Below are 23,811 nucleotides of genomic sequence, written 5' to 3'. Positions count from 1 at the left end.
AATCTGGGCTGACACTCCAGTGTCAGTACAGAGAGAGTGCTGCACTTCTATTTTAGATGAGATATTAAAATGTGGTCTTGTTTGCTTGTTCAGGTCCATGAAAAAAAATGCCATGTCACTAGCAGGGAAGTTATCCCTTGTACCCAAGCCAATATTTATTCCTTAACCAACATCTCTCATTAGTGAAGGTTTCTTTATATGTGTCTTTGCTGTTGTTAATGTAATGTTTGTAGCAGCACCTCGTTGATCTCCATCAATGATGCACAGTTGGCTTCACTCATACAGCCTTCTTACCTGTTCCTAGGTGTTTCAAGTCCTACCAGCAGTGGCCGATGTACTGCAGAGTTCCCTGGATATATATTGGCTGTGTACAGCTGCAAACCTGTCATGGTAGAACAGATCAACACTCAGCCAACAACATTGGCCGATGCAGTCATCCTGTTGACTGAGCACAAAGGAGAGAGGCATGAGGTAGGACAGTGCATAGTAAGTGAGAGACATTATAGACATCTCTGTGAAACTGTCAGATCACTGTCTCTGAACCACACAGCTCAGGAGAGGCCCAGGCAATATCTCTGACCAATATTACAACTTGAATTTCAAAAGCAGTTCATCAGAATGTGCATCTGGATATGCTGAAAGAAGCAGAAAAATGGAAATATGAGCTATTGCATTTTATTATCCGTGCTGTACAGTTTGAGCTTTCACTTATTCTTCAGACTGAAGCCTTCCACAACCGAGGTTGTAATGTTGGAAATTTCCTGGAAGGTTAATCTGATCTCTAACTCCTTGCCTTTGAACAGGGTCGTGAGGGGATGACCTGTTATTACTTAACCCACGGCTGGGCTGGACTGATTGTGGTGGTGGAGAATCGTCACGACAGATATTACCTGCACGTGTCATGTGACTGCTCCGACAGTTTCAATGTAGTTTCGACTCGCAGTAGCTTGAAAACGACTGACAGCGTGCCACCATTGCACAGGTATGGAGGCCCGAAGAAGGTTAGTTAGAGTTTATGGGGTATGCATTAAGTGAGTTCCTGTTGTTGGCCCCCTGACTGCTTCCCCCCATCAGGCTTCCCTTGTGCTGACTGCCAATTATTCTTTTGTTGAGCTACTGGAGCCAGAGTTCAACCAGTCAAGTTTCTCAAGATTTACTGAGTTAGCTCCTGAAACCAAAACTATTTCACCCATTATAGACAGGACTTCTGTTCTTCAGTGTTATTTGGGAGCTCATTATGTTGATGCTGCATGTGGTTTGGTATCATAACATTATCAAGTTTCACATCGCATTTTTTAAGAGATAAGCAAAGATCAGATACTAGAACTTAGGATTTAAGTAAGGTGGACGTTAAATGTGATGAGGCAAAGACTGCCCAAAGTGAACTGGGGAGCTCTGCTAAAGGTAGAACAACTTAGGAACAGTGGACGATGTTCAAATAAATAATTAATGCTATTCAGAAGGGGTTTGAATCCATGAGAAGGAAAAGCCATGGACATCTAAGGAGGTAAGGACAGCATAAAATTAAAAGAAAGGAGTTATAAGAATGCAAAGAACAGTACAGATCCCACAGTGTGGGGTTAATGGGAAGACTGACAGAGCCAGAAATCGGTTTATAAGTGTGGTTAAAAAGGATTATGAAAGGAAACTTGCAAAGAACATTCAGGACAATAAGAAGAGAATTTAGAGTTGTATTAAGAGAAAACTACTGGTTAAGAGCACTCTTGATGCACTGAAGGCTGAAAGTGCTAAGATTGTCAATGACCACGAGGATATGGCAGACTTGCTGAATGATTATTTTCAGTATTCATAGCAGAAAAGGAAGATAGCTTGCAGAAGTCCCAAAGACATTAACAGAGAATCAAGGACAAGGTCTATGTAAAATTAACTTTATAAGGATATTGCCAGGGTTGGAGGATTTGAGCTATAGGGAGAGGTTGAATAGACTGGGCTGTTTTCCCTGGAGCTGAGGGGTGACCTTATAGAGATTTATAAAATCATGAGGGACACGGATAGGATAAATAGACAAAGTCTTTTCCCTGGGGTGGGGGAGTCCACAACTAGAGGGCATAGGTTTAGGGTGAGAGGGGAAAGATATAAAAGAGACCTAAGGGGCAACTTTTTTACTGAGGGTGGTACGTGTATAGAATGAGCTGCCAGAGGAAGTGGTGGAGGCTGGTACAATTGCAACATTTAAGAGGCATTTGGAAGGGTATATGAATAGGAAGGGTTTGGAGGGATATGGGCCGGGTGCTGGCAGGTGGGACTAGATTGTGTTGAGATATCTGGTCAGCATGGATGAGTTGGACTGAAGGGTCTGTTTCCGTGCTGTACATCTCTATGACTCTATGATTGTGACTATATCACCAATAATGGGGAAATTAATGAAACTGAAGAGCGTCAAATCTGAGGACCTGATGGTTTCCATTCACAATGTGAAAGCAGTTCAGAGAATACATTGCTGATGCCCTCACCATAATCTTTCATATGTTCCTAGATCCAAAATTAAGTACAGTGGATATCCAGTGAGTTTTGGGGTTCAGGTGCATGACTCTTTAAGATGCCATGAGTAGGTGCAGGAAATAATAAAGCAGATTATGGAATACTGGCTTTCATATCTAAAGTATAGGGATGCAGATGTTGTGCTGCAGTTATACAAAACTCTAGTTAGACCCCTCCTAGAGTACTGTAAGCAATTCTGGGCACTACACCTTAGGAAGGATGTTGTGACCCTGGAGAGAGATTAATGCAGGATAATACCTGTATTCAGGGGTTAAGTTATGAGGACAGATCAGAAACATTATGCCTTTATTCTCTACAATTTAGTGATCTAATCAAGGTCTTCAGGATAGTAACGGGGAAAGACAGGGTGGATAAAGATAAACTATTTTTACTCATTGGAGATTCTAGAACTAGGGGGGCATGGTCTAAGAATTTGGGCCAGACCATTCTGGAGAGATGTTAGCAAGCACTCCTACAAGCAGAGTACTGGAGTTTTGGAAATCTGTTCTTCAAATGATGCAAATTAAATTTAAATCTGAGACAATTTTTTATTTAGCAAGGTTATGAAGGGATATGGCCCAAGGCAGTCATAGGGAGTGAGGCTACAGATCAGCCATGATCTTGTTGAATGGCAGAGCAGGCTTGAGCAGCTGAATGTCCTTTTCTTGCTCCTATCATCAAGTTCTGATCAGGTTCAGTGCTTGATCTGTGTTGAGTTAGTTAACCTCGCCAAATGCATTCAGCTTAGTTGAGCTGAGGAGCTTGGGCTAAATGGTGGGAGTGGAGTATGTGGCGAGTTTGGATCAGGTGAACAAGCATAGGTGGAGTTGGGAATTGCATCAAGTCTGCAGCAGTAAACCAGAGAGACAGACGTGGAAGATTGGGAGGGAGAGTTGAGGGTAACCTGAGATTTGCACCTTGCTCTGACTTTTCTGTGTGCTTTCCTCACAGGCAGGTACTGGTGGTGTTATCACAGCTGGAGGGAAATGCCGGTTTCTCCATTACTCACCGTCTGGCTCATCGCAAAGCCGCTCAGCCCTCACTGGGCGAATGGTCCTCCACTAAAGGGATCCACAGCCCACCCCTCACACCTGATGTTGCTGGTTTGCATCATCCACGGCCCCTATGATGGTTTCACCTGCTCCTGCACAACATTGCTCTTGCTATGGTTGAAAATGTGTCAAATGATGAGAGCCATTCAGTTCCAGTCTCGCTTATATATTACATTTTTATAACGAGTCGATGCACTGTTCCTGCTACTGCACCAATCATCAGGAAAAGCCCCAATAACAGAGTGACACAAGAATAGTTTCAGGCTTTGAATTCCAGAGTCAGAGCCAGTGGAGAGGAAATGCCTGGTCAGGATTGATGACTGGAGGGGTGTATGCACAGAAGCAAGCCCAAAAAGCTGCAATAGTTTAAAACAAATCATGGTCTCCTGCCCATGCAACCTACTTGAGACCCAGCTTCTTCCCCGCACTCTGGCCATTTTCCTTTCACCAGATTTAGTAATGCCCCTATCCTCAGGAGCTCCCACCTCCAGTATTATTAACGGGACACCTCAACTTGTCCTGTGGCTGGACTGTAAGCCAATACCTAGCTCAACCACTTCACCCCGCTGCCAGCTCAATTATTACAACCTGACCACATCTCCACAGAAAATAAAATATAAATGCTGCTGAGTTATTTCCAACATTTTCTGTTTATAATTCTGTCCAAATATTGACTACATTCAGCTTTTCTATAGTTTCACCACTGCCATGTTTCCAAACACAGCTATATACAAATCTAGTGTTACAAATCTGTTAAATCACTACCCAAGTGACTTTCTATCTTTACTTCAAAGCATTTATCCTGGTGTTGAGGAGTTGGTTGGGGTTGGTGGATTTTTGAGGCCCGGTCAGGGTGGTCCCTGAGCCTAGTTTGGAGAAGGGAATTAATGAGCAAGGTCAGGAACATGTCAGTGACCTCTGTTCTCAGATGATTCAACTGATTCAACTGATTCATTGTTTGTTATCTAAAGGCACAGTTTGTGGTTTGATGAAGTTTTGAGGTTATTGTGAACCTGTTATCCTGAACAATGTCACATGCAATGGCTGGGCCAAAGCACACGAGAAAAATCAGGTTAAAGGCACCACATCAAATTTAACTTCAGTAATGTAATAATGCATTTAAATTTGATGTTGGCAATGACAATACTCCTGTGTATGAAAGGATATTTATTGTGAGCCTTGTAAATCTGAAACTGTCTTTACTGTGTATGTAATTCTTGCAAATATGGAGTGACATTCTTAAACAAACTTTATCTGGTAGATGAATTTTCCCGTTTTTGTGGTTCCAAAGGAAGAGTATGTTTGTGTTTCCTTGTGACCAAGACAAAAACTGGTAACAGAATGGCAGGCAGAATGATGGAATGTGACTCCCAAATCCTTAGTAATGGCCATGATCTGTGAAATAAATGTAGCGTTCCGTGCCAGAGTGATCCTGATGGGAAACAAAGTGAATTATGGAATGGGAACCCCCACCAACAAAAAACACTGATCAGAATTCTGGAATCTCTCAGAATAGGCAGATTGACCTGATCTCTTGTTCATTCTCACTGGAAACCTTCTTTTATTTCTTTATTAGTAATTCATTTAAAGTGGGATGTTCATTTCTACTGATTTATTTTTGTAAAGGAGCATTTTTATAAAAGTTTGCATTATGACCAGGTTTCTATGCTGGACTATTCGCAGACCCAAGGCCCAGTAAACATCTCCTCTTCCGACTGTCTGTCTAAAACACTGGAACACCTCAATATCCATCCAGCACTGACTTTCCAAATAACCTGCCATCACTGTATCCCCAACATCCAGTTTGCAGAACCTGGTCTATCCTTTCTGTATCATTCCCTCACTGTCTCTCTCAGCCACCCCTCCCTTCACCCCTCATGTGGAGTTAGGTGATTGAGAATTTGAGCCAGCACATGATGCTCTACCCCTGCTGTGGGGCACATGTAAACTCTCATGAGCCTGTGACTTCTGTTTCCTAAAACTGGAATACTAAAATGTGTCATAAGGAGAATTTTATTAATTTTAGATATATATATATATATATATATATATAAAGAAAGTATAAAAAATCAAAATATATATATATCATGTAGTTTGAAAAATCTCAGGTTCCAATGGACCAAATAAATTTTGTTTTTTAATGAACTGACTGGTGAATTTTGTTTTGTGTGCACACAAGTTCAGTGTAGAGCAACGGACAACTGGTATGCATGGGATTCCAGATTAGTTTGGAGTCTAGAATTCCAGAAGGATATTATTTCTCTCTTGGAAGTGTTAGGAGTGACACAGGTTTATGACTGTGTACAATCACTTCAAAACTACCACCCTCTTTTTTTTTCCCAAACTTCCACTCTGTTATTCTCTGTGATTGCTGAATCTTCATGTGCTATATTATCCCCAATCCCTGATATCTCACTTGAAATGCCTTCCAAAATCAATGAATGGAAGCAAAATATTTGACTGGGGTGGCAGCACAGCAGCACATCGAAAAACATTATTGAGCCAAATCTGTTCATGCTTTGTCCGTGAGACTTTATCCATAGCAGCAATGTACTTTAGCTCACCTTAGCATGAAAGGTAAACTTACCAACAAGCAATAAATGGACGGATCTAGGAATGATATTTGCCTGGGTGGATGAGATTATCATATTGTCAGCTGGTCCTAATAGTTGGAACAAGGCTGTTCACAAAAGACAAAAATGCAGCACCACCAAACCTAAATACGCAATTAGCTGTTTCAATCAGATTTAATGTGGGAAATTTTAAAATGGAGCCTTATGTGGGTGGTGGTGGAGGGTTGTTTTTCAGACTGGAGGCCTGTGACCGGTGGAGTGCCACAAGGATCGGTGCTGGGCCCTCTACCTTTTGTAATTTACATAAATGATTTGGATGCGAGCATAAGAGGTACAGTTAGTAAGTTTGCAGATGACACCAAAATTGGAGATGTAATGGACAGCGAAGAGGGTTACCTCAGATTATAACAGGATCTTGACAAGATGGGCCAATGGGCTGAGGAATGGCAGAAGTGGAGTTTAATTCAGATAAATGTGAGGTGCTGCATTTTGGGAAAGCAAATCTTAGCAGGACTTATACACTTAATGGTAAGGTCCTAGGGAGTGTTGCTGAATAAAGAGACCTTGGAGTGCAGGTTCATAGCTCCTTGAAAGTGGAGTTGCAGGTAGATAGGAGAGTGAAGAAGGTGTTTGGTGTGCTTTCTTTTATTGGTCAGACTATTGAGTATAGGAGTTGGGAGGTCATGTTGCGGCTGTACAGGTCATTGGTTAGGCCACTGTTGGAATATTGTGTGCAATTCTGGTCTCCTTCCTATTGGAAAGATGTTGTGAAACTTGAAAAGGTTCAGAAAGGATTTACAAGGATGTTGCCAGGTCTGAAGGATTTGAGCTACATGAAGAGGCTGAACAGGCTGGGGCTGTTTTCCCTGGAGCGTCAGAGGCTGAGGGGTGACCTTATAGAGGTTTACAAAATTATGAGGGGCGTGGATAGGATAAATAGACAAAGTCTTTTCCCTGGGGTGGGGCAGTCCAGAACTAGAGGGCATAGGTTTAGGGTGAGAGGGGAAAGATATAAAAGAGACGTAAGGGGCAACTTTTTCATGTACGTGTATGGAATGAGCTGCCAGAGGAAGTGCTGGAGGCTGGTACAATTGCAACATTTAAGAGGCATTTAGAAGGGTATATCAATAGGAAGGGTTTGGAGGGATATGGGCTGGGTGCTGGCAGGTGGGACTAGATTGGGTTGGGATATCTGGTCGGCATGGACGGGTTGGACCGAAGGGTCTGTTTCCATGCTGTACATCTCTATGACTCTATGTATCAAATAGCAGAAGTTTTTACTGGGTATTTGAGGAATGCTTACTGCCTAACACACCTCACCTTGTCAGAATACCTACGTTCTGCCTGCAAAAATGACCTTGGGCTTCCAGTTACCTGCCATTTCAACACAACTCCCTATTCCCTAGCCAATATCGCTGTCTCAGGCTTGCAGCAATGGTAGAAGAAGAACAGATTTTCCGCTCAACCTTCTGGACTCAATATCGAGTTCAATAACTTTCGGGCTTGTCCTAGCCCCCAAACCCACACACCAGGCCTTGTAATCACACAGTCTACAATCACACACAACCCATTGTTAGCCACTAACAGTCTCCATTAACAGCTCTTCACCCTCCCACCCAGATTGTTATCCACTCCTTTATCTGTCCGACTGTTCTTCTCTCTCTTTGGGCTCTATCCCCACAATCGTTTATTCCTTATCCCCTCCTCCAACTTTATATTCTGCATAAAAACCAACATTTTCCGAGGTACCATCAGTTCTGAGGAAGGGTCACTGGACCTTTCACAGATGCTGGCAGGACTGCTGAGCTTTTCCAGCAATTTCTGTTTTTGTTTCTGATTTGCAGCATCTGCAGTTCTTTCGGTATTTATTTAAGACCTGCATAGAATCAGGCTTGAGCTGATCTGTGGCATGTATGTTATTTGCTACTTAAGTGCCAGGTAATAATCATCTCCAACAAGACAGAACATAACCATTGCTCCTTTACATTCAATGGCATTATCGTTGCTAAATCTCCCACGATCAATTTCCTGGGGGCTACCATTGACCAGAAACTGAATGGACTAACTATATTAAATACTGAGGCTACAAGAGCAGGTCAGAGGCTCGGCATTCCTGCATGTACACCATCTATAAGGCACAAGTCAGTGTGATGGAATACTGTGTTGAGAGTGGGGTGCTGGAAAAGCACAGCAGGTCAGGCAACATCTGAGGAGCAGGAGAATCGATATTTTCGGCAGGAGACCTTCATCAGGAATGAGGCCTGTGAGCCAAGGGGGTAGAGAGAGAAATGAGAGGGGGCTGGAGGGGTGGGGGAAGGAGGTTGCTGAGAGTGCAATAGGTAGATGGGGGTGGGGCAATGGTGATAGGTCAGAGAGGAGAGTGGGGTGGATAGGTGGGAAGGAAGATGGACAGGTAGAATGAGTCATGAGGGCGATGCTGAATTGGAACTGGGATAAGATGGGAGGAGGGGAAATGAGGAAATTGGTGAAATCTACATTGATGCCGTGGAGTTGGAGGGTCCCAAGGCAGAAGATGAAGCATTCTTCTTCCAGGCATCGGGTGGTTAGGGTGTGGCAACAGAGGAGGCCCAGGATCTGCATGTCCTTGGTGGAGTGGGGGGGGGAGTTGGAGTGTTCAGCCACTGGGCGGTGGGGATGGTTGTTGCAGGTGTCTCAGAGATGTTCTCTGAAGCCTTCTGCAAATAGGCATCCTGTCTCTCCAATTAAGAGGAGATCACACTGGGAGCAACAGATACAGTAAATGATGTGTGAAAATGCAGGTGAAACTCTGATGGATGTGGAAGGCTCCTTTGGGACCTTGGACAAAGGTGAGGGGGGAGGTGTGGGCGCAGGTTTTGCAATTCCTGCGGTGGTAAGGGAAGGTGCAGGGAGGGGAGGGTGGGTGGTCGGGGGGCATGGACCTGACAAGACAGTCGCGGGGGAATGGTCTTTATGGAAAGCAGATGGGGAGTAGAGGGAAAATATATCTCTGGTGGTGGGGTCTGTTTGTAGATGGCAGAAATGTCAGAGGATGATGCGATATATACAGAGGTTGATGGGTGGAAGATGAAGACGGGGGGGGGGCGTTTCTGAACTTGTTGTGGTTGGAGGGGTGGGGCTTGAGGGCAGAGATGCGGCAAGTGGATGAAATGCACTGGAGGGCATCATCAACCACATGAGAGGAGAAACTGCGGTCTTTGAAGAAGGAGGCCATCTGGTGTGTTCTGTGGTGGGACTGATCCTCCTGGGAGCAGATGCGGCAGAGTCGGAGGAATTGGGAATAGCATTTTTACAGGAGGCAGAGTGGGAGGAGGTGTAGTCCAGGTAGCTGTGGGAGTCAGTGGGTTTGTAGGAGATGTCCATGTTGAGTCAGATGGAGATGGAGAGGTCCAGGAAGGGGAGGGAGGTGTCCGAGATGGTCCAGATGAACTTAAGGTCGGGTTGGAATGTGTTGGTGAAGTTGATGAATTGTTCAATCTCCTCATGAGAGAACGAGGTGGTGCTGATACAGTCATCAATGTAGCAGAGGAAAATGTGGAGAATGGTACCGGTGTGATGTGGAAGATGGACTGTTCTATGTAACCGACAAAGAGGCAGGCATAGCTGGGGCTCATGTGGGTGCCCATGTCTACCCCTTTCATCTGGAGGAAGTGGGAGGATTCAAAGGAGAAATTATTGAGGGTGAGAACCAGTTCAGCCAAACGAATGAGTGTCATTGGAGGTGTACTGGTGGAGACACCAGGAGAGGAAGAAACGGGGGGTGCTTGGAATACTGCTCACTTGCCTAGATAGGTGCAGCTCTAACAACACTCAAGCTGTTCAACACTGTCCAAGATAAAGCAGTCCACTTGATTGGTCACCTTCAATATTCACTCCACTTCACTACTTACACACTGTGGCAGTACTATGAGAAAGTGAGGACTGCAGATGCTGGAGATCAGAGTAGAGTGTGATGCTGGATAAGCACAACAGGTCAGGCAGCATCCGAGGAGCAGGAGAATCGACGTTTCAGGCATAAGCCCTTCATCAGGATTCACCATTCCCGAAACGTCGATTCTCCTGCTCCTCGTTTGCCGCCTAAACTGCTGTGTTTATCCAGCACCATAGTCTCGACTGTGGCAGTGCTATGTACAGCATGTAAGGCCACTGCAATAACTCAAGAGCTATAGGGAGAGGCTGAATAGGCTGGGGCTGTTTTCCCTGGAGTGTCAGAGGCTGAGGGGTGACCTTATAGAAGTTAATAAATCGTGAGGGACATGGATAGGGTAAATAGGCAAGATCCCCTTCCTGGGTGGGAGAGTCCAAAACTAGAGGGCATAGGTTTAGAGTGAGAGGGGAAAGATATAAAAGGGACCTAAGGGGCAACTTCTTCATGCAGAGGGTGGTGCATGTATGGAATGAGCTGCCAGAGGAGGTGGTGGAGGTTGATACAACATTTAAAATCTATCTGGATAGGTACATGAAGATGAAGGGTTTGGAGGGATATGGGCCAAGTGCTGGCAAATGGGACTAGATTAATATAGGATATCTGTTCGGCATGGACAAGTTGGACCAAAGGGTCTGTTTCCATGCTGTACATCCTTAAGACTCTAATACACCTCCAACAGAACCTCACAACCTAGAAGGACAAGGGTACCAAGTACATGAGCACTCTATCATTTATGAGATTCCCTCCAAACTACACACTATCCTGGCTTCAAATTACATTGCTATTTCTTCACTGTATATGTGTCCAAAATCCTGGAACTCCCCTGCATTATGGGCATAGAGTCATAGAGATGTACAGCATGGAAACAGACCCTTCAGTCCATGCCGACCAGATATCCTAACCCAATCTAGTCCCACCTGCCAGCACCTGGCCCATATCCCTCCAAACCCTTCCTATTCATATACCCATCCAAATGTCTTTTAAATGTTGCAATTGTACCAGCCTCAACCACTTCCTCTGGTAGCTCATTCCATACACGTACCACTCTCTGTGTGAAAAAGTTGCCCTGTAGGTCTCTTTTCTATCTTTCCCCTCTCACCCTGAACCTATGCTTTCTGGTTTTGGACTCCCTCACCCCATGGAAAAAGACTTTGTCTATTTATCCTATCCATGTCCCTCATGATGTGATTCACCAAGTTGGCTCAACAAATTCTCAATTCCTCAAACTAAACTCACAGTCCAAATGGAATCCACTTGGGCTGTATGAGGGAATGCTGCACTGTCTGAGACACCGACTTCATCTTAAACCAAGGCTCTGTCTGCTTCCATGATTGGATGTAAAATACTCACTATGTTATTTTGTAGAACTGGAAGGAATTTTTTCCAATATTCAGACTAAGATTTATCCTTCAACCAACATCATTGAAACAAATGATCCAGTCATGTATTTCGTAAGTGTTTGTGGGAACCTGCTTTGTACAAACTTGCTCCTGAATTTCCTACAAGAGTGGCTTAACTTCAAAAGTACTTCATTGGCTGTAAGGAAATTTGGGATGACCTGAAATTGTGAAAGATGCGCAGAAATGCAATTCTTTCTTCTTGCGGCTGTTGGCATGTTATAAAAGTTTTTTTTGTCCGATGGAACCACAGATGAGATTACTTAAATCCAGGCTTGGTTGAAAGAAGATTGGAGGCAAACTGCATCCAGCTAGATTTCTCTTGAACAGCCAGCTGAATTTTAACCCAGTCATTCCATCACCACAATACATGATCTAACTGAGTGTATTGCACAGCTGCAAACTGACTGAACGTGGCACTTTAGACATGTCAGGACAGCAATGCCTCATGTCTACAGGTTTTAAAGAACAATGCAAGAAATCTGAATTAGAAACACGGAACTCAAACAGCAAAATTCACCAAAACCAAAAATGAGTGAAAGTTGGGTGAATGGTTTCTGTTGTTACTGAGGAGTACAAACAAAGAACCAGGAATGGTCCAAGCCCTCTTTGTAAACATCTCTCTCATGCTAAATATCTAATTACATCTTGAATTGAATTGACATTCCAATTGTACTTTTAAAGTCTTCATTTTCTGTAGACTTTCCTGCAAGAATTAAAACTGAACTGTTTGCCTGTTACTTTTCTGTGACATCCAAGTGATTAAGGTAAACTATCTGTGGTCAACCTGTCTATAGTCTTTTGACTGAGGTTACCATACCATCCTCCTCCATATCTTCTGCAATGCCATTTAGGGGGTGGGACTGTTTTCATATGGTTCCATCTTTTCTCAGCAGTTGTAGCCAGAGAATTACAGGCAGTGGCTTTTCTTCCTGATCCCACTTTAGCTGGATCCCTCAAAGATCCCTCCTTGGTCCCTGTCTATTTTACATCAACTCTTTATTTACATAATCCAAAAACAGCCTCACACGCACCCTGGTCACATCCAGATCTAATTTACCATCACCTCGCTCAACACCATCGCAGATGCTAAATCAGACTCTTCATCTGACATTCAGTACAGAATGAGCAAAAATTTACTCTCAACAAAATAGTGGAGAGACCAAAGTCATTGTCTGGTACATGTGACAAACTCTGCTTGGCCACTGACTTCATTACTCTCCCTAGAAATTGAGGCTAACCCTGATTGCTTGCAATAGTAATCTCATGTTGACCATAATATTAGCTTCCAACAGCCTTCAGTAAGCATGCTCAATTCTACCTCTGTAACATTGCCCCTGCTTCAGCTCACATGCAGCTGAAATCTTCACCCGTGTATTTGTTACACTTACTCCAACACACTCCTGGCAGGCGTCCCACAACCCATGCTTATTTAAACAGCAACAGAAATTGCTGACTCCGCTTTCTCTCCACAGATGCTACTAGACTTGCTGAGTTTCTCCGGCAATTTCTGTTGTTGTTTCAAATTTCCAGCATCCACAGTTCTTCGTTTTATTCTACTCTTACTAGAGTTCATTCAAAACTCTGCTGTTTCCTGACTCATATCAAAACTTCACCGCCTCGCCCCTCTCTCCATTGACACTGGTTCTGAGTTAAACCCTAAGTTTAAAAAATCTCATCCTTGTTTTAAATTCCTTCATGTTCTTATCTGTCCCTTATCTTTAACTTTCCCCGATTCCACAACCCTCAATGATCTTAGTGTCCTTTTATATTGATCTCATAAGCCTCCTCTGATTCAATTGTTCAACCGCTTGTGACCACTGTGGAATTCATCGTTTAATGACTCATTTAGCTGTTAAACACTTTAACTCTCAAGTTCTACTTTTGCAGCTTAAACATCTGATTTAAATTGTCCGTACCCAATAACGCTAGTTATTTTATTTCTGACCATTCCTGTTGATAATAACAACATTACACATCGCAAAGTTTTTAATCTGGGGAAGCTGAAAATTCCGGGAAATCTTGAAACACTTTGTGCTCTTTCCCTCCGCCAGAGGACGCAGTCTGCGCCGGGGGGGGGGGCGCGTGTTGCGTCCTCCAGTCCAGTAGGGCGGCGCTCACGCCAGTCTGCGCCGGTGGGGGGTGGGAGGGAGTGCGTGTTGCGTCCTCCAGCCCAGTAGGGCGGCGCTCACGCCAGTCTGCGCCGGTGGGGTGGAGGAGTGGGAGTGCGAGTGCGTGTTGCGTCCTCCAGTCCAGTAGGGCGGCGCTCACGCCACGCCAGCTGAGTTACATCGACCCTGTCCTCTCTCGTTTCTGTGGAGAGATCGTCACGGGTTTCTGCCCTTTGACCCTGACTCGTCCTTGACTCCGCGCGTGGTTCCCGGATATTCCTGGAGAACGGAGCCGGGCGATGGTGAGAAAACAGGTTCCGGGGGCTGCAGGCCGGGGACCGCTGGTCCGGGTCCGGGTCCGGGTGCGGACTGAGTTACTGTCCGTGAGCCGGGGTTTAACTGTCCCCTTCCCTCCCTCTACAGGCCAGATACTTAGTTCAGATCATCATCGTTGGAGCTCAGGTGGTGGGGAGAGCATTCGCCCGCGCAGTCAGGCAGGAAATGGCTGGTGAGTGAGCGAAGAGTCCAAAGATTTTTTTTAAAAAAAAAGCCCAAAGCTGATCTGATGTTTGTCGGAACACCGGCACCAGGGAGCTCTCAGCCGGTGTTCTGTTCATGGGGCCCGGGGACCTTTCACCTCCGTTTCCAGACCTTACCTCCAGTAATGCAGCTGTCCCTCTGTGCTGTGTGGTTGGCACATGGGCTCCAGTCCCTGGAGTGGGGCTGCAAGCCATGACCTGCTGTTGCAAGGATGAACGTTAACCTCTGAGCCGAGGCTGATACTGATGGGTTAAGATTTCAGTGGCAATTTTGGAACCCCTCAGATCCTGAGTCGAAAAACATAGTGGTAAAGAATATACTGGTAGGAGTTTAATTCCCTACAGCGTGGAAACAGGCCCTTCGGCCCAACAAGTCCATACCAACCATCCGACCCATTTCATCCCTGACTAATGCACCCTAACACTCTGGGCAATTTAGCATGGCCAATTCACCTAACCTACACATCTTTGGATTGTGGGAGGAAACCCATGCAGACACAATAAGAACATGCAAACTCCATAGAGACAGTCGCCCGAGGCAGGAATGTAACCTGGGTCCCTGGTGCTGTGAGGCTGCAGTGCTAACAACTGAGCCACCATGCCACCCCCGAACAGTACCAACGCTGTTGGGCAGAATATAAAGCAAGATATAATAAGGGCATGTAACAAAGGTAGTATATTATCATGGGTGACCTTACTTTTCTTGTAGGTTGTGATAGATTGGCAGAGGAAGGCACAAAGAACAATTCATAGACTGTATTCAATACAGTTTCCTAGAACAATATGTTGTGTTCCAACCAGAGATCGGGCTATTTTGGGTGTGATGAGGCAGGTTTAATAAATGTCAGAGCAAAAGATCCCCAAGGAAAACACATGGTAGATTTTGGCATTTAGTTTGAGAGGGAGGAACTTGGGTAGGGTACAGCAATAGAATTAGGTCATTTGGCCCGTGAAGAATGTTCATTCTTGTGAACCTCCTCTGGAACCTCCATTACCAGCACATCCTTCCTTCGATATAGGGATCAAAACTGCTCTCAGTATTCCAAATGCAGTCTGACCAGAGCCTTACACAGCCTCAGCAGTACATCTCTGCACTTGTATCGACTGTGCTAAGCTTAACTAAAGGTGATTACAAAGGAGGCAGCATGGTAGCTCAGCAGTTAGCACTGCCGCCTCTCAGTGCCAGGAACCTGGATTCAATTCCACCCTTCAACTTTGCAAATTCGCTCCATGTCTGCAGGTGCTCCAGTTTCCTCCCACAGTCCAAAGATGTGCAGGTCCAGAATATTAAATTTGGGAAAATGCAGCGTAGGGGAAGGTGTCTGGGTGAGATGCTGTTCGGAAGATTGGTGTGGACTTGATGAGCTGAATGGCGTGCTTCCACACTGTAGGAATTCTATATGTTACTGTTCATGTACAACCAAACAGCACTAAAGTATGACATTTAGAGCTTTCCACTCAGCTTTTAAAGACATAGTCTAGGATTCATTTAATTCTCTTTATAAGGGTTGGTACAATGGCTCAGTGGTTAGCACTGCTGCATCATATCACCAGGGACCTGGGTTCGTTTCCATCCTCGGGCAACTGTCTGTGTGGAGTTCTCCCTGTGTCTGCGTGGGTTTGCTGTGGTTGCTGTTGTTTCTTCCGCAGTCCAAAGATGAGTAGATTAGGTGGCTTAGCCTTGGGAAATGTGTGGTTACAGGTATAGGGTAGGGGGTGGGTCTGAGTGGGATGGGTCTTCAGATGGTCGGTGTGGATTCAATGGGCCGAATGGCCTGATTCCACATTGTAGGGATTCTACGAATGAGGGCAAAGCTGGCTGGAGCGGACTGGGGAAAGATTTTAGTAGCAAAGACAGTTGAGGAACAATGGCTCACACCAAAGATACTTCCCAGTGCTGTTCGGAGGATCGGTGTGGACTTGATGAGCTGAATGGCTTGCTTCCACACTGTAGGAATTCTACATATTAAAGTTCATATACAACTCAACATATACAACTGAACTGTGCTACAGTATGATATTTAGAACTTTCCACTCAGCTCTTAAAGACATAGTCTAGGATTCACTGAATTCTGTTTATAAGTGAGGAAGAAGGGTTAGAGAAAGGGGATGAGCCAACCATGGTTAACCAAGGAAATTTAAGGATAGCATCTGATTGAAAAAAAACATAAAATGTGACAAACATTAGTGGCAAGCCAGCAGATTGGGAAAGTTTTATAAATCAACAAAGACAACCAAAAATAAATAGAGGGAGATGATAAACGGTGAGGGTAAATTTGCAAATGATATCAAGATGGACAGCAAGAGCATCTTTAAATCAATAAGGAGAGAGAGAGAGGCCAAAGTGAACATAGGTCACTTCAAGAATGAAGCTGGGGAAAAAATAATGGGAGCCAGGAAATGATGGAGAGGTTGAATAAATACTTTGCATTAGCCTTTGCAGTAGAAGCTACTAATAGTGTTTCATACTTACTCAATAATCAAGGGGCAAAAGGAGGAGAGGAAATAAATACAATAACCTTCTCTAGAGAAACTAGTGAGACTATTGACCAATAAGTCGCCTGGACCTGATGAGATGCATCCTCAGATATTAAAGGAAATAGGTATAGAGACTGGGAATGCCCTGGTAATAATCTTCCACATTTCCTTTGATTTTGGAAATGTCCCAGAGGATTGGAAAACTGACAAAGTAATACCTTTTATAAATAAAATGAAAGATACAAAAAGCAGTAAACTACAGGCCAGATAGCTTAACATCTGTTACTAGGGAAATGATGGCGAGTTTATTATAAGCTGAGGTTTTAGAAGTGTATAAGCTGATTAAGCAGACCAAATTCAGAAGGAATAATGCAAATATAAACCTCTCAAAATGATTAAGCAGAGTCATGACTTCATGAAGGGGAAATCAGACCTAGCAAAATTTACTAGAATTCTTCAAGGAAATACCAAACAGGATAGATAAAGCGGAAGCCACACGTTAGGCTAATTGATAAGGTGTTGGAGGTGGCAGCAAGTTTGGATAAAGGCGGCATTTTCAGGATGGCAACCTGTAAGTAGTCGGGTGCATCAGGGATCAGTGCTGGGGCCACAATTATCTACAATGTATTAATAACTTTAATGAGGAAAGTGAATGTACTGTTGCCAAGTTTGCAGATAACAACAACGGGTGGAAAGGCAAGTGGTGAGGTTTAAACAGCGTCTGAAAATTGATACAAAACAAATTAACCAAGTGGGCAAAAATGTTTTGAAATGGAAAAAGAACACACAAAGTTTTGGAACACAAAGATTTGGGTGTTATTCTCCATGAATCACAAAAAAACATTCAAGTTCAGAAGGTAATGAGAAAGGCAAATGGCATGTTATTTATTTCAAAAGGAATGGAGTATAAAAGTTGGAGATTTTGGCAAAAACCTACAAGTCACGAGTCTGACCACAGCTGGAATACTGTGAACTGTTTCGGCCTCTTTATCTAAGGAAAGATTCACTGGGATTGGAGGCAGCCCAGAGAAGGGTGGCTCAGTGGTTAGCACTGCTGCCTCACAATGCCAGGGACTGGGTTCATTTCCAGCCTTGGGTACTGTCCGTGTGGAGTTTGCACATTCTCCCAGTGTCTGCATGGGTTTCCTCCGGGTGCTCCGGTTTCTTCCCACAGTCACAAAGGTGTGCAGGTCAGGTGAATTGACCATGCTAAATTGCCCGTAGTGTTAGGTGCATTAGTCAGAGGGAAATGGGTCTGGGTGGGTTACTCTTCAGAGGGTTTGTGTGGCCTTGTTGGGCCGAAGGGCCTGTTTCCACACTGTAGGGAATCTAATAAAAAAAAAGGTTCTCTAGGCTGATGACAAGTAAGAAGAGACTGTCTTATGGGAGAGATTGAATAGAATGGTCCTGTACTCATTGAAATATAGAAGAATGAGAAGTGACCTTACTGAAACATACAAGTTCCTTAAGGTTAATGCAGAAAGATTGTTTCCCCTTGTAGGACAGTCTAGAACCAGAGGGCATGATCTCAACATATGGGCTCAAACAGTTAAGATAGAGATGAGGAGGAATTTCTTCTCTGATGGGAGTTAATCTGTGAAATTCTTTGTTGTGGAGGATGGATCACTAAGTATAATGAAAGCTGAGACAGGCATTTTTAATCAGTAAGGGAAGCAAAGGGGATGGGGAAAAGGCAGGAAAGTGAAGTTTAGGATTATCAGATCAGCAATGCTCTCGATGAATGGCAGAGCACAGTCAGTGCTGAATGGCCTATTTTGGCACCTATATCTTACAGTCTGTGTCCTCCATGTTTATTGGCTCTACTGATTGCATTGGCAGTAATTCTGTTATTTGGATAGGGCAGGTGAGATGGTCAAAGTTTTATTGTAAAACCACAACTATTAAAAGAAATAAGTCACCTGTCAATCCTGCTGACACTTCCTTGAAATTACAGCAAAGGAGGCCTTTCAGCCCATTGTGCCTGATGTACTGAAAGATATTCAACTGGTACAACTCAGCCCCTGCTCCCCACGTCCCTTCAGTGATTTCCTTTTTAAATGTATGTCCAATTCTCTCGAAAGTTACTGTTGAATTTTCTGATTTTAAGTAATGTGTTACTGTAATATTGACTAATTTACAACAGGCTTTGTGACTGGTGCTTTTTCCTTCAGCAAGTAAAGCTGCAGCAGAAGCTCGTGGCCAGGCTGGTCGGCAATCAGCAGCAGCCACCAACATCACTGGAATGTCACTGCAGGAAGCACAGCAGATTCTTAACGTGACAAAGCTCCACACAAAGGACATCCAGAAGGTTAGGATCCTTGGCCACTGCTGCTTTGCTTTGTCTAAACATATTATTTCAGTCTTTACTGGAATTAGAATTCATTGTGGAGCTTGATGATTTAAAGAAGCAAAAGAAATAACTTTACATTTATTCAGCGTCATAGCATGTCTTTGTAATGTCTCAAATTCGAATGAAGTACTTTTGAAGCAAGGTTTGGGTGATTCATGCAAGTGTGACAACCACTTTTGTGTACAGAAAGCTCTGACAAACAGGAAATTAATGACCAAATAATCCATCTTCTGGCAATATTGATCAAGAAATAAACAGGGCACAGGAAAACTCCCCAGTTTGAAATAGTGCCAGGGGATCTTGCCCCTCGGTTTAAATTGACTTCTGGCAATGTATTACTTTTCTATGTTATGTTATGTTTTGCATGAGTTGCAAAACTGCACATCAATTGGATAAATGGCCCAGATTCATCAGTGTGATCAGTACAGCCTGAAACAAAGAGAGTAATACCTGACTAAGGTGCTATATTGGGCACTATGACTAAATTGTCTGTGTACAGATATTATCAATGATCGATAATTTATCATTCTAAAATGAAAATCTGAATTGAGGTGAAGGTAAATAAAACAGAGGCAATAATGAAATAAAAACACAACATCCTGCAGGTCTGGCAGCAACTGTGGAGAGCGAAAACCGAGTTCGCATTTCAAGTTCAGTGTTATTCTTCTGAGACTCCTGTTTCTCCAGTCACAGATGCTGCTAGACCTGCTGAGTTTCCCCATCACTTTCTGGTTTTATTTAAGATCTTCAGCTTTCACAGTATTTCACTTTTGGTTGAGGGATTTCGCTGACCTATAACCTAGCTGAATCAGTTAGTAACTGTTCACGCTCAGGAAATCATAGAATTTTAAATATATATATTTTATGGAATGCGGGCATTGCTAGCTTGGCCAGCACATTTTATCCATTCTAATTACTTTGCGGGCAGTTAAAAGTCAACCACATTGCTGAGAATCTGGAGTCATGGCCAGAGCAGGTAAGGACAGCAGTTTCCAATTAATGGGTTTCTCCAACAATCAACAATGAAAGTTTTAATTCCAGATTTTTATTGTTTTCAGATTTCACCATCTGTCTTGGTGGGGTTTGATTCTAAGTCCCCAGAACATTAGCTGGGTCTTTGGATTCATAATCCAGTGATAATAGAACCAGGCCATCACCTCCCTGGCGAGTGCTGTCACATTTAATCAATTCTTAATCAGAACTGTAATTTAGATGAGAGGAGACAAACGCATGTGGAGATTTAAGCTACCAATGATATTTAGCGTGGAGAGATGATCAACATTTGTTAATGAATCATCTATCTTGCATGTAGAGGCTTTGACCCTAACACATGACAGGTCTTGATGTATCTGCTGCTAATTTACCAGTACACCTGCTATGTCTCATTGATCTACTTCAGGAAGCATTCTAACTTTGGTTAATTTTTTTCTCTCCTCGTTGAATCCAGAACTATGAGCATTTATTCAAAGTTAATGACAAGTCAGTGGGTGGATCATTCTATTTGCAGTCCAAGGTGAGAGGTCATATTTTACTTCATTTAACCTGGAGTTTCAAATTCAGTCTCGGGATTTTAGATATTTCCTTGAAGTTAGTCACATCTCAAAATCTGTAATGTATAACTTTCTCATTCAATATTAAATTCTAACGGATGATGTTAAAGGAATCGTGCTGTAAATAAGCACTTTTTATAGGACTTTTTTGTTGAATTTCTTCTGGAACATTGAGTCTTACTTTTGAAGTTGCCATGAGTGAGTGACTGTAATGCGCACAGTGGTGTGATGCTGTGTCAAGATTTAATTAATGACCTGGAGTAATTGGCCACAACCAGGCTGACTAAGAGGGGAAATCGGGCTGAGTTCTGGGCACTAGTCCGTATTGATCTCCATGGGCAAATGCATGTTTTTTACCAGACAGTCCAAAATCTCTTCAAATACATTTCTTACAAATACATAGAAGTATATCCTTAGCCAACACCTCAAGTGGCTTTCATAAAATCTTTACACCTTATAACTATTAAAGTGAACCTTTGTTATTGCCAGGTGGTGAGAGCAAAGGAGCGACTCGATGAGGAATTAAAAATTGAAGAAATGGATCGAGCAAGAAAGGAACAGACAAAACAGCCTGAAACATGACTTTCAGAAACACTCAGTTTCACATTCTGTTTAGTTGTTTACTCATACCTCCATAAACCACATGAAAATCAAACGTATTCAGTCCTTGTTTGAATGGGACAGGAACCAGCTTTGGTATTAACACTGGATCCAAGGACTGGGACAGGTACCAATTCTGGATAGACAAAATTGGGCTAGAAAAGCAGCTGTGAGAATGTACCAGCACTTGAATACCAGCTTCCATTGGTATTAGCCAAACCTTGAACCAGTTGTGAATCATGTACTTAGGGTTTTGTGTGGGAGAAATAATTTGATACAGCAGTGGTATTGATGCGTGGAGGTTGCCCATCATGAACTCCTCACAACTGCTTTGCATTGATCATGTAGGCCAGATTAAATGTTTCTTCTGGGTTACAACAAAGAAATGGAACTCGTCTTGCTCTTCAGTCACTTTCTATTTGAGTGTCAAATAATGCAACTGGGTGCTAGGTTTGAACTTATAAAGACCTCTAATCTTGCCTCACATCCTGACCTCCTGAAACACTAAAGGGACTTATTGCAACTGGACACATGGTGAAAACTAATTATTTTTAATTTTTTTGAAATTCTGTAATATAATTTTTAAAATATCTTGTAACTGGTTGTAAATAAAAATCTATCTGCAGTAATTTGATCCTAGCTGCAGGAGAACACAGTAACTGTTTAAGTATTGCTGGAGCACAGGTTTGTAAAGCAGTGGTCCTGTACATTATAAAGTTTCTTGAAGATAGTAATATGCACCATTCTCCACACAAGAATGAGTCAAGCTACAAAAGTACAGATATAATAGTCCCAGATGTAACCACCACATTTCTTTCACAATTTGTTCAGTTTTTTCAAGTTAATAAATGATATGAAAAGTCAAATTAATTCTGTCAATGAGTTTAGGATTGGTATAGTTATCAAATCTTGGGACTTATCTCTTATGACTTCTTCCTCGAGAGACCTGCGAGCTTGCAATATCTCTGCATTCTTCCAATTCTGGTCTCTTGCAGATCATCAATTTTCATAAATTCCACCATTGTCTTGAACTGCTTGGGCCCAAGTTCTGGAAGTCTTTCCCTAAACATCACTGCTAAATGATTCATTAAAGCTTACTTTTGACTTAAGCTTTTGGTCACTTGCCGAATATCTTGTAGCTTAGTGCCAAATTTTATTTGATAATGCTCTTCTCAATCATTTTGGGATGTTTTATTGCCTTAAAAGTAAAATATAAATAGGAGTTATTGTATATCTCAGAGTGTTTTTTCCCATTAATCTGTCTGAATGAGATGTTTGGTCCTTATATGTTTGAGAATTTTTCAAATAATCTGGAATTGCTAGCTATTTAAAGCAGTTTGTTCTGTAAAATGTTTCAACAGCAAATACTTGAATTTGAAACCCACGCAGACACAGGGAGAATGTGCAAACTCCGCATAGAGAGTCGCCTGAGGCAGGAATTGAACCCGGGTCTCTGGCGCTGTGAGGCAGCAGTGCTAACCACTGTGCCACCCTTCTCTTTCCACATCCATTACCAGCTTTGCTGAGTATTTCTGGCATATTCTGTTCCTAATTGAGATTGTGGGTTTTGTTTTTGTTACTATAAATGAGTTATATGTTTGAGTCAAAGATGATACTGTCCCTTTGAAATTCCATTGACGCTATGTATTTCAGTTTTGTACCTTAATCTAAACATTAAACCTGTTGACCAACTATGGATGTAGATTTTAGGTTAAATTGTAATTCTTTGAGTTAATCTGTTTCAGCTTTGTTGTGGATCTTCAACAAAAGCAAACTTTAATAGCACCTTTCAGAAATTTAGGATTTCTCAAATGCAGTTTAAATACTGAAGTACTTTTAAAATGGACTCACTGTTGTGCTGTAGGAAACACAGCAGCCACTTTATATTAGATGAGCTGAACACCATTCTAATTTGAGGCAATGTGTTAATATTTTATTGTATGTGCCAATAATATCTTGTATTCACCCTGCAGTTTCAATATTCATTTAGAGTCATACAGCATGGAAACCGACCTTTCAGTCCATGCCGACCATGTTCCCAATCTAAACTAGTCTGACCTGCCGGTGTTTGGCAAATATTCCTCCAATCCTTTCCTATTTATCTAAATGTTTTTTAAACGTAACTGTGCCTACATCCACCACTTCCTCTGGCAGTTCATTCCACTAACCACTATCTGTCTAAAAACTGCCCTCGTGTCCTTTTTAAATCTTTTTCCTCTCCTTTTAAAAATGTGCTTGTTTTGAACTTACCCACCTTAAGGAAAAGATCTTTGCTATTCACCTTATCTATTCCCCTTATCTATGCCCCTCATGATTTAAAAAAACCCCATAAACTCACCCTTCAACCTCCTACACTCCAATGCAAACTCTCCAACCTATTTGTATAACTCAAACCTTTCATTCCTGGCAGTGTCCTTTTCTGAACACCCTCCATTTTAATAATATGTCCTAGAGGAGGGCAACCAGCCTGCACGCAGTACTTTAGAAGAGGCTTCACCAGTGTCCTATACAATCTCGACATGATGTCCCAAATCCTATACTCAAAAAGCAATGAAGGCAAGAGTGCTAATGCTGCCTTAACCACCCTGCATTCCTGTGATGTAAATTTCAAGGAATTATTTTTCTCTCACTATCTCCATCTGAGAGAGAGGTGAAAATAAACTAAAGAAACTTTTAAAGGTGTAGAGTTTGACTGGGATCTTTACTAAAAATGGAAGTTCTGAAATGGCTA

General features: G+C 42.8%; 2 protein-coding genes across 13 annotated transcripts in view; both read left to right on the top strand.

Annotated features, from left to right (window-relative positions):
- capn15 (calpain 15) overlaps nucleotides 1-5,693 on the top strand; it is a 322,263-nt gene extending 316,570 nt beyond the window's left edge. For all 12 annotated transcript variants that reach the window (XM_043711453.2, XM_087997884.1, XM_043711451.2 and 9 more), the window contains 3 exons: nucleotides 305-471; nucleotides 804-982; nucleotides 3,454-5,693. In XM_043711453.2, coding sequence (XP_043567388.1) covers nucleotides 305-471; nucleotides 804-982; nucleotides 3,454-3,631 — 524 coding nt within the window. In that variant the 3' untranslated portion in view covers nucleotides 3,632-5,693. The remainder of the gene's footprint in view (nucleotides 1-304; nucleotides 472-803; nucleotides 983-3,453) is intronic.
- An 8,043-nt stretch (nucleotides 5,694-13,736) lies between these two features.
- Nucleotides 13,737-22,772, top strand: pam16 (presequence translocase associated motor 16). Its single transcript, XM_043711457.2, has 5 exons — nucleotides 13,737-13,865; nucleotides 13,987-14,071; nucleotides 18,752-18,888; nucleotides 20,378-20,443; nucleotides 20,970-22,772. Exons 1-5 carry the CDS (start codon nucleotides 13,863-13,865, stop codon nucleotides 21,060-21,062), a joined length of 384 nt encoding a protein of 127 aa, XP_043567392.1. The 5' UTR covers nucleotides 13,737-13,862; the 3' UTR covers nucleotides 21,063-22,772.
- Nucleotides 22,773-23,811: the final 1,039 nt, after the last annotated feature.

Source organism: Chiloscyllium plagiosum, unplaced genomic scaffold (genome assembly GCF_037043375.1).
Source record: "Chiloscyllium plagiosum isolate Xiang-an unplaced genomic scaffold, Cpla_swu_hap1 HiC_scaffold_20, whole genome shotgun sequence".
Classification (NCBI taxonomy): domain Eukaryota; kingdom Metazoa; phylum Chordata; class Chondrichthyes; order Orectolobiformes; family Hemiscylliidae; genus Chiloscyllium; species Chiloscyllium plagiosum.
The sequence above is the reverse complement of the archived record's forward strand: the minus strand, read 5'-3'. Positions and strand labels throughout refer to the sequence as shown.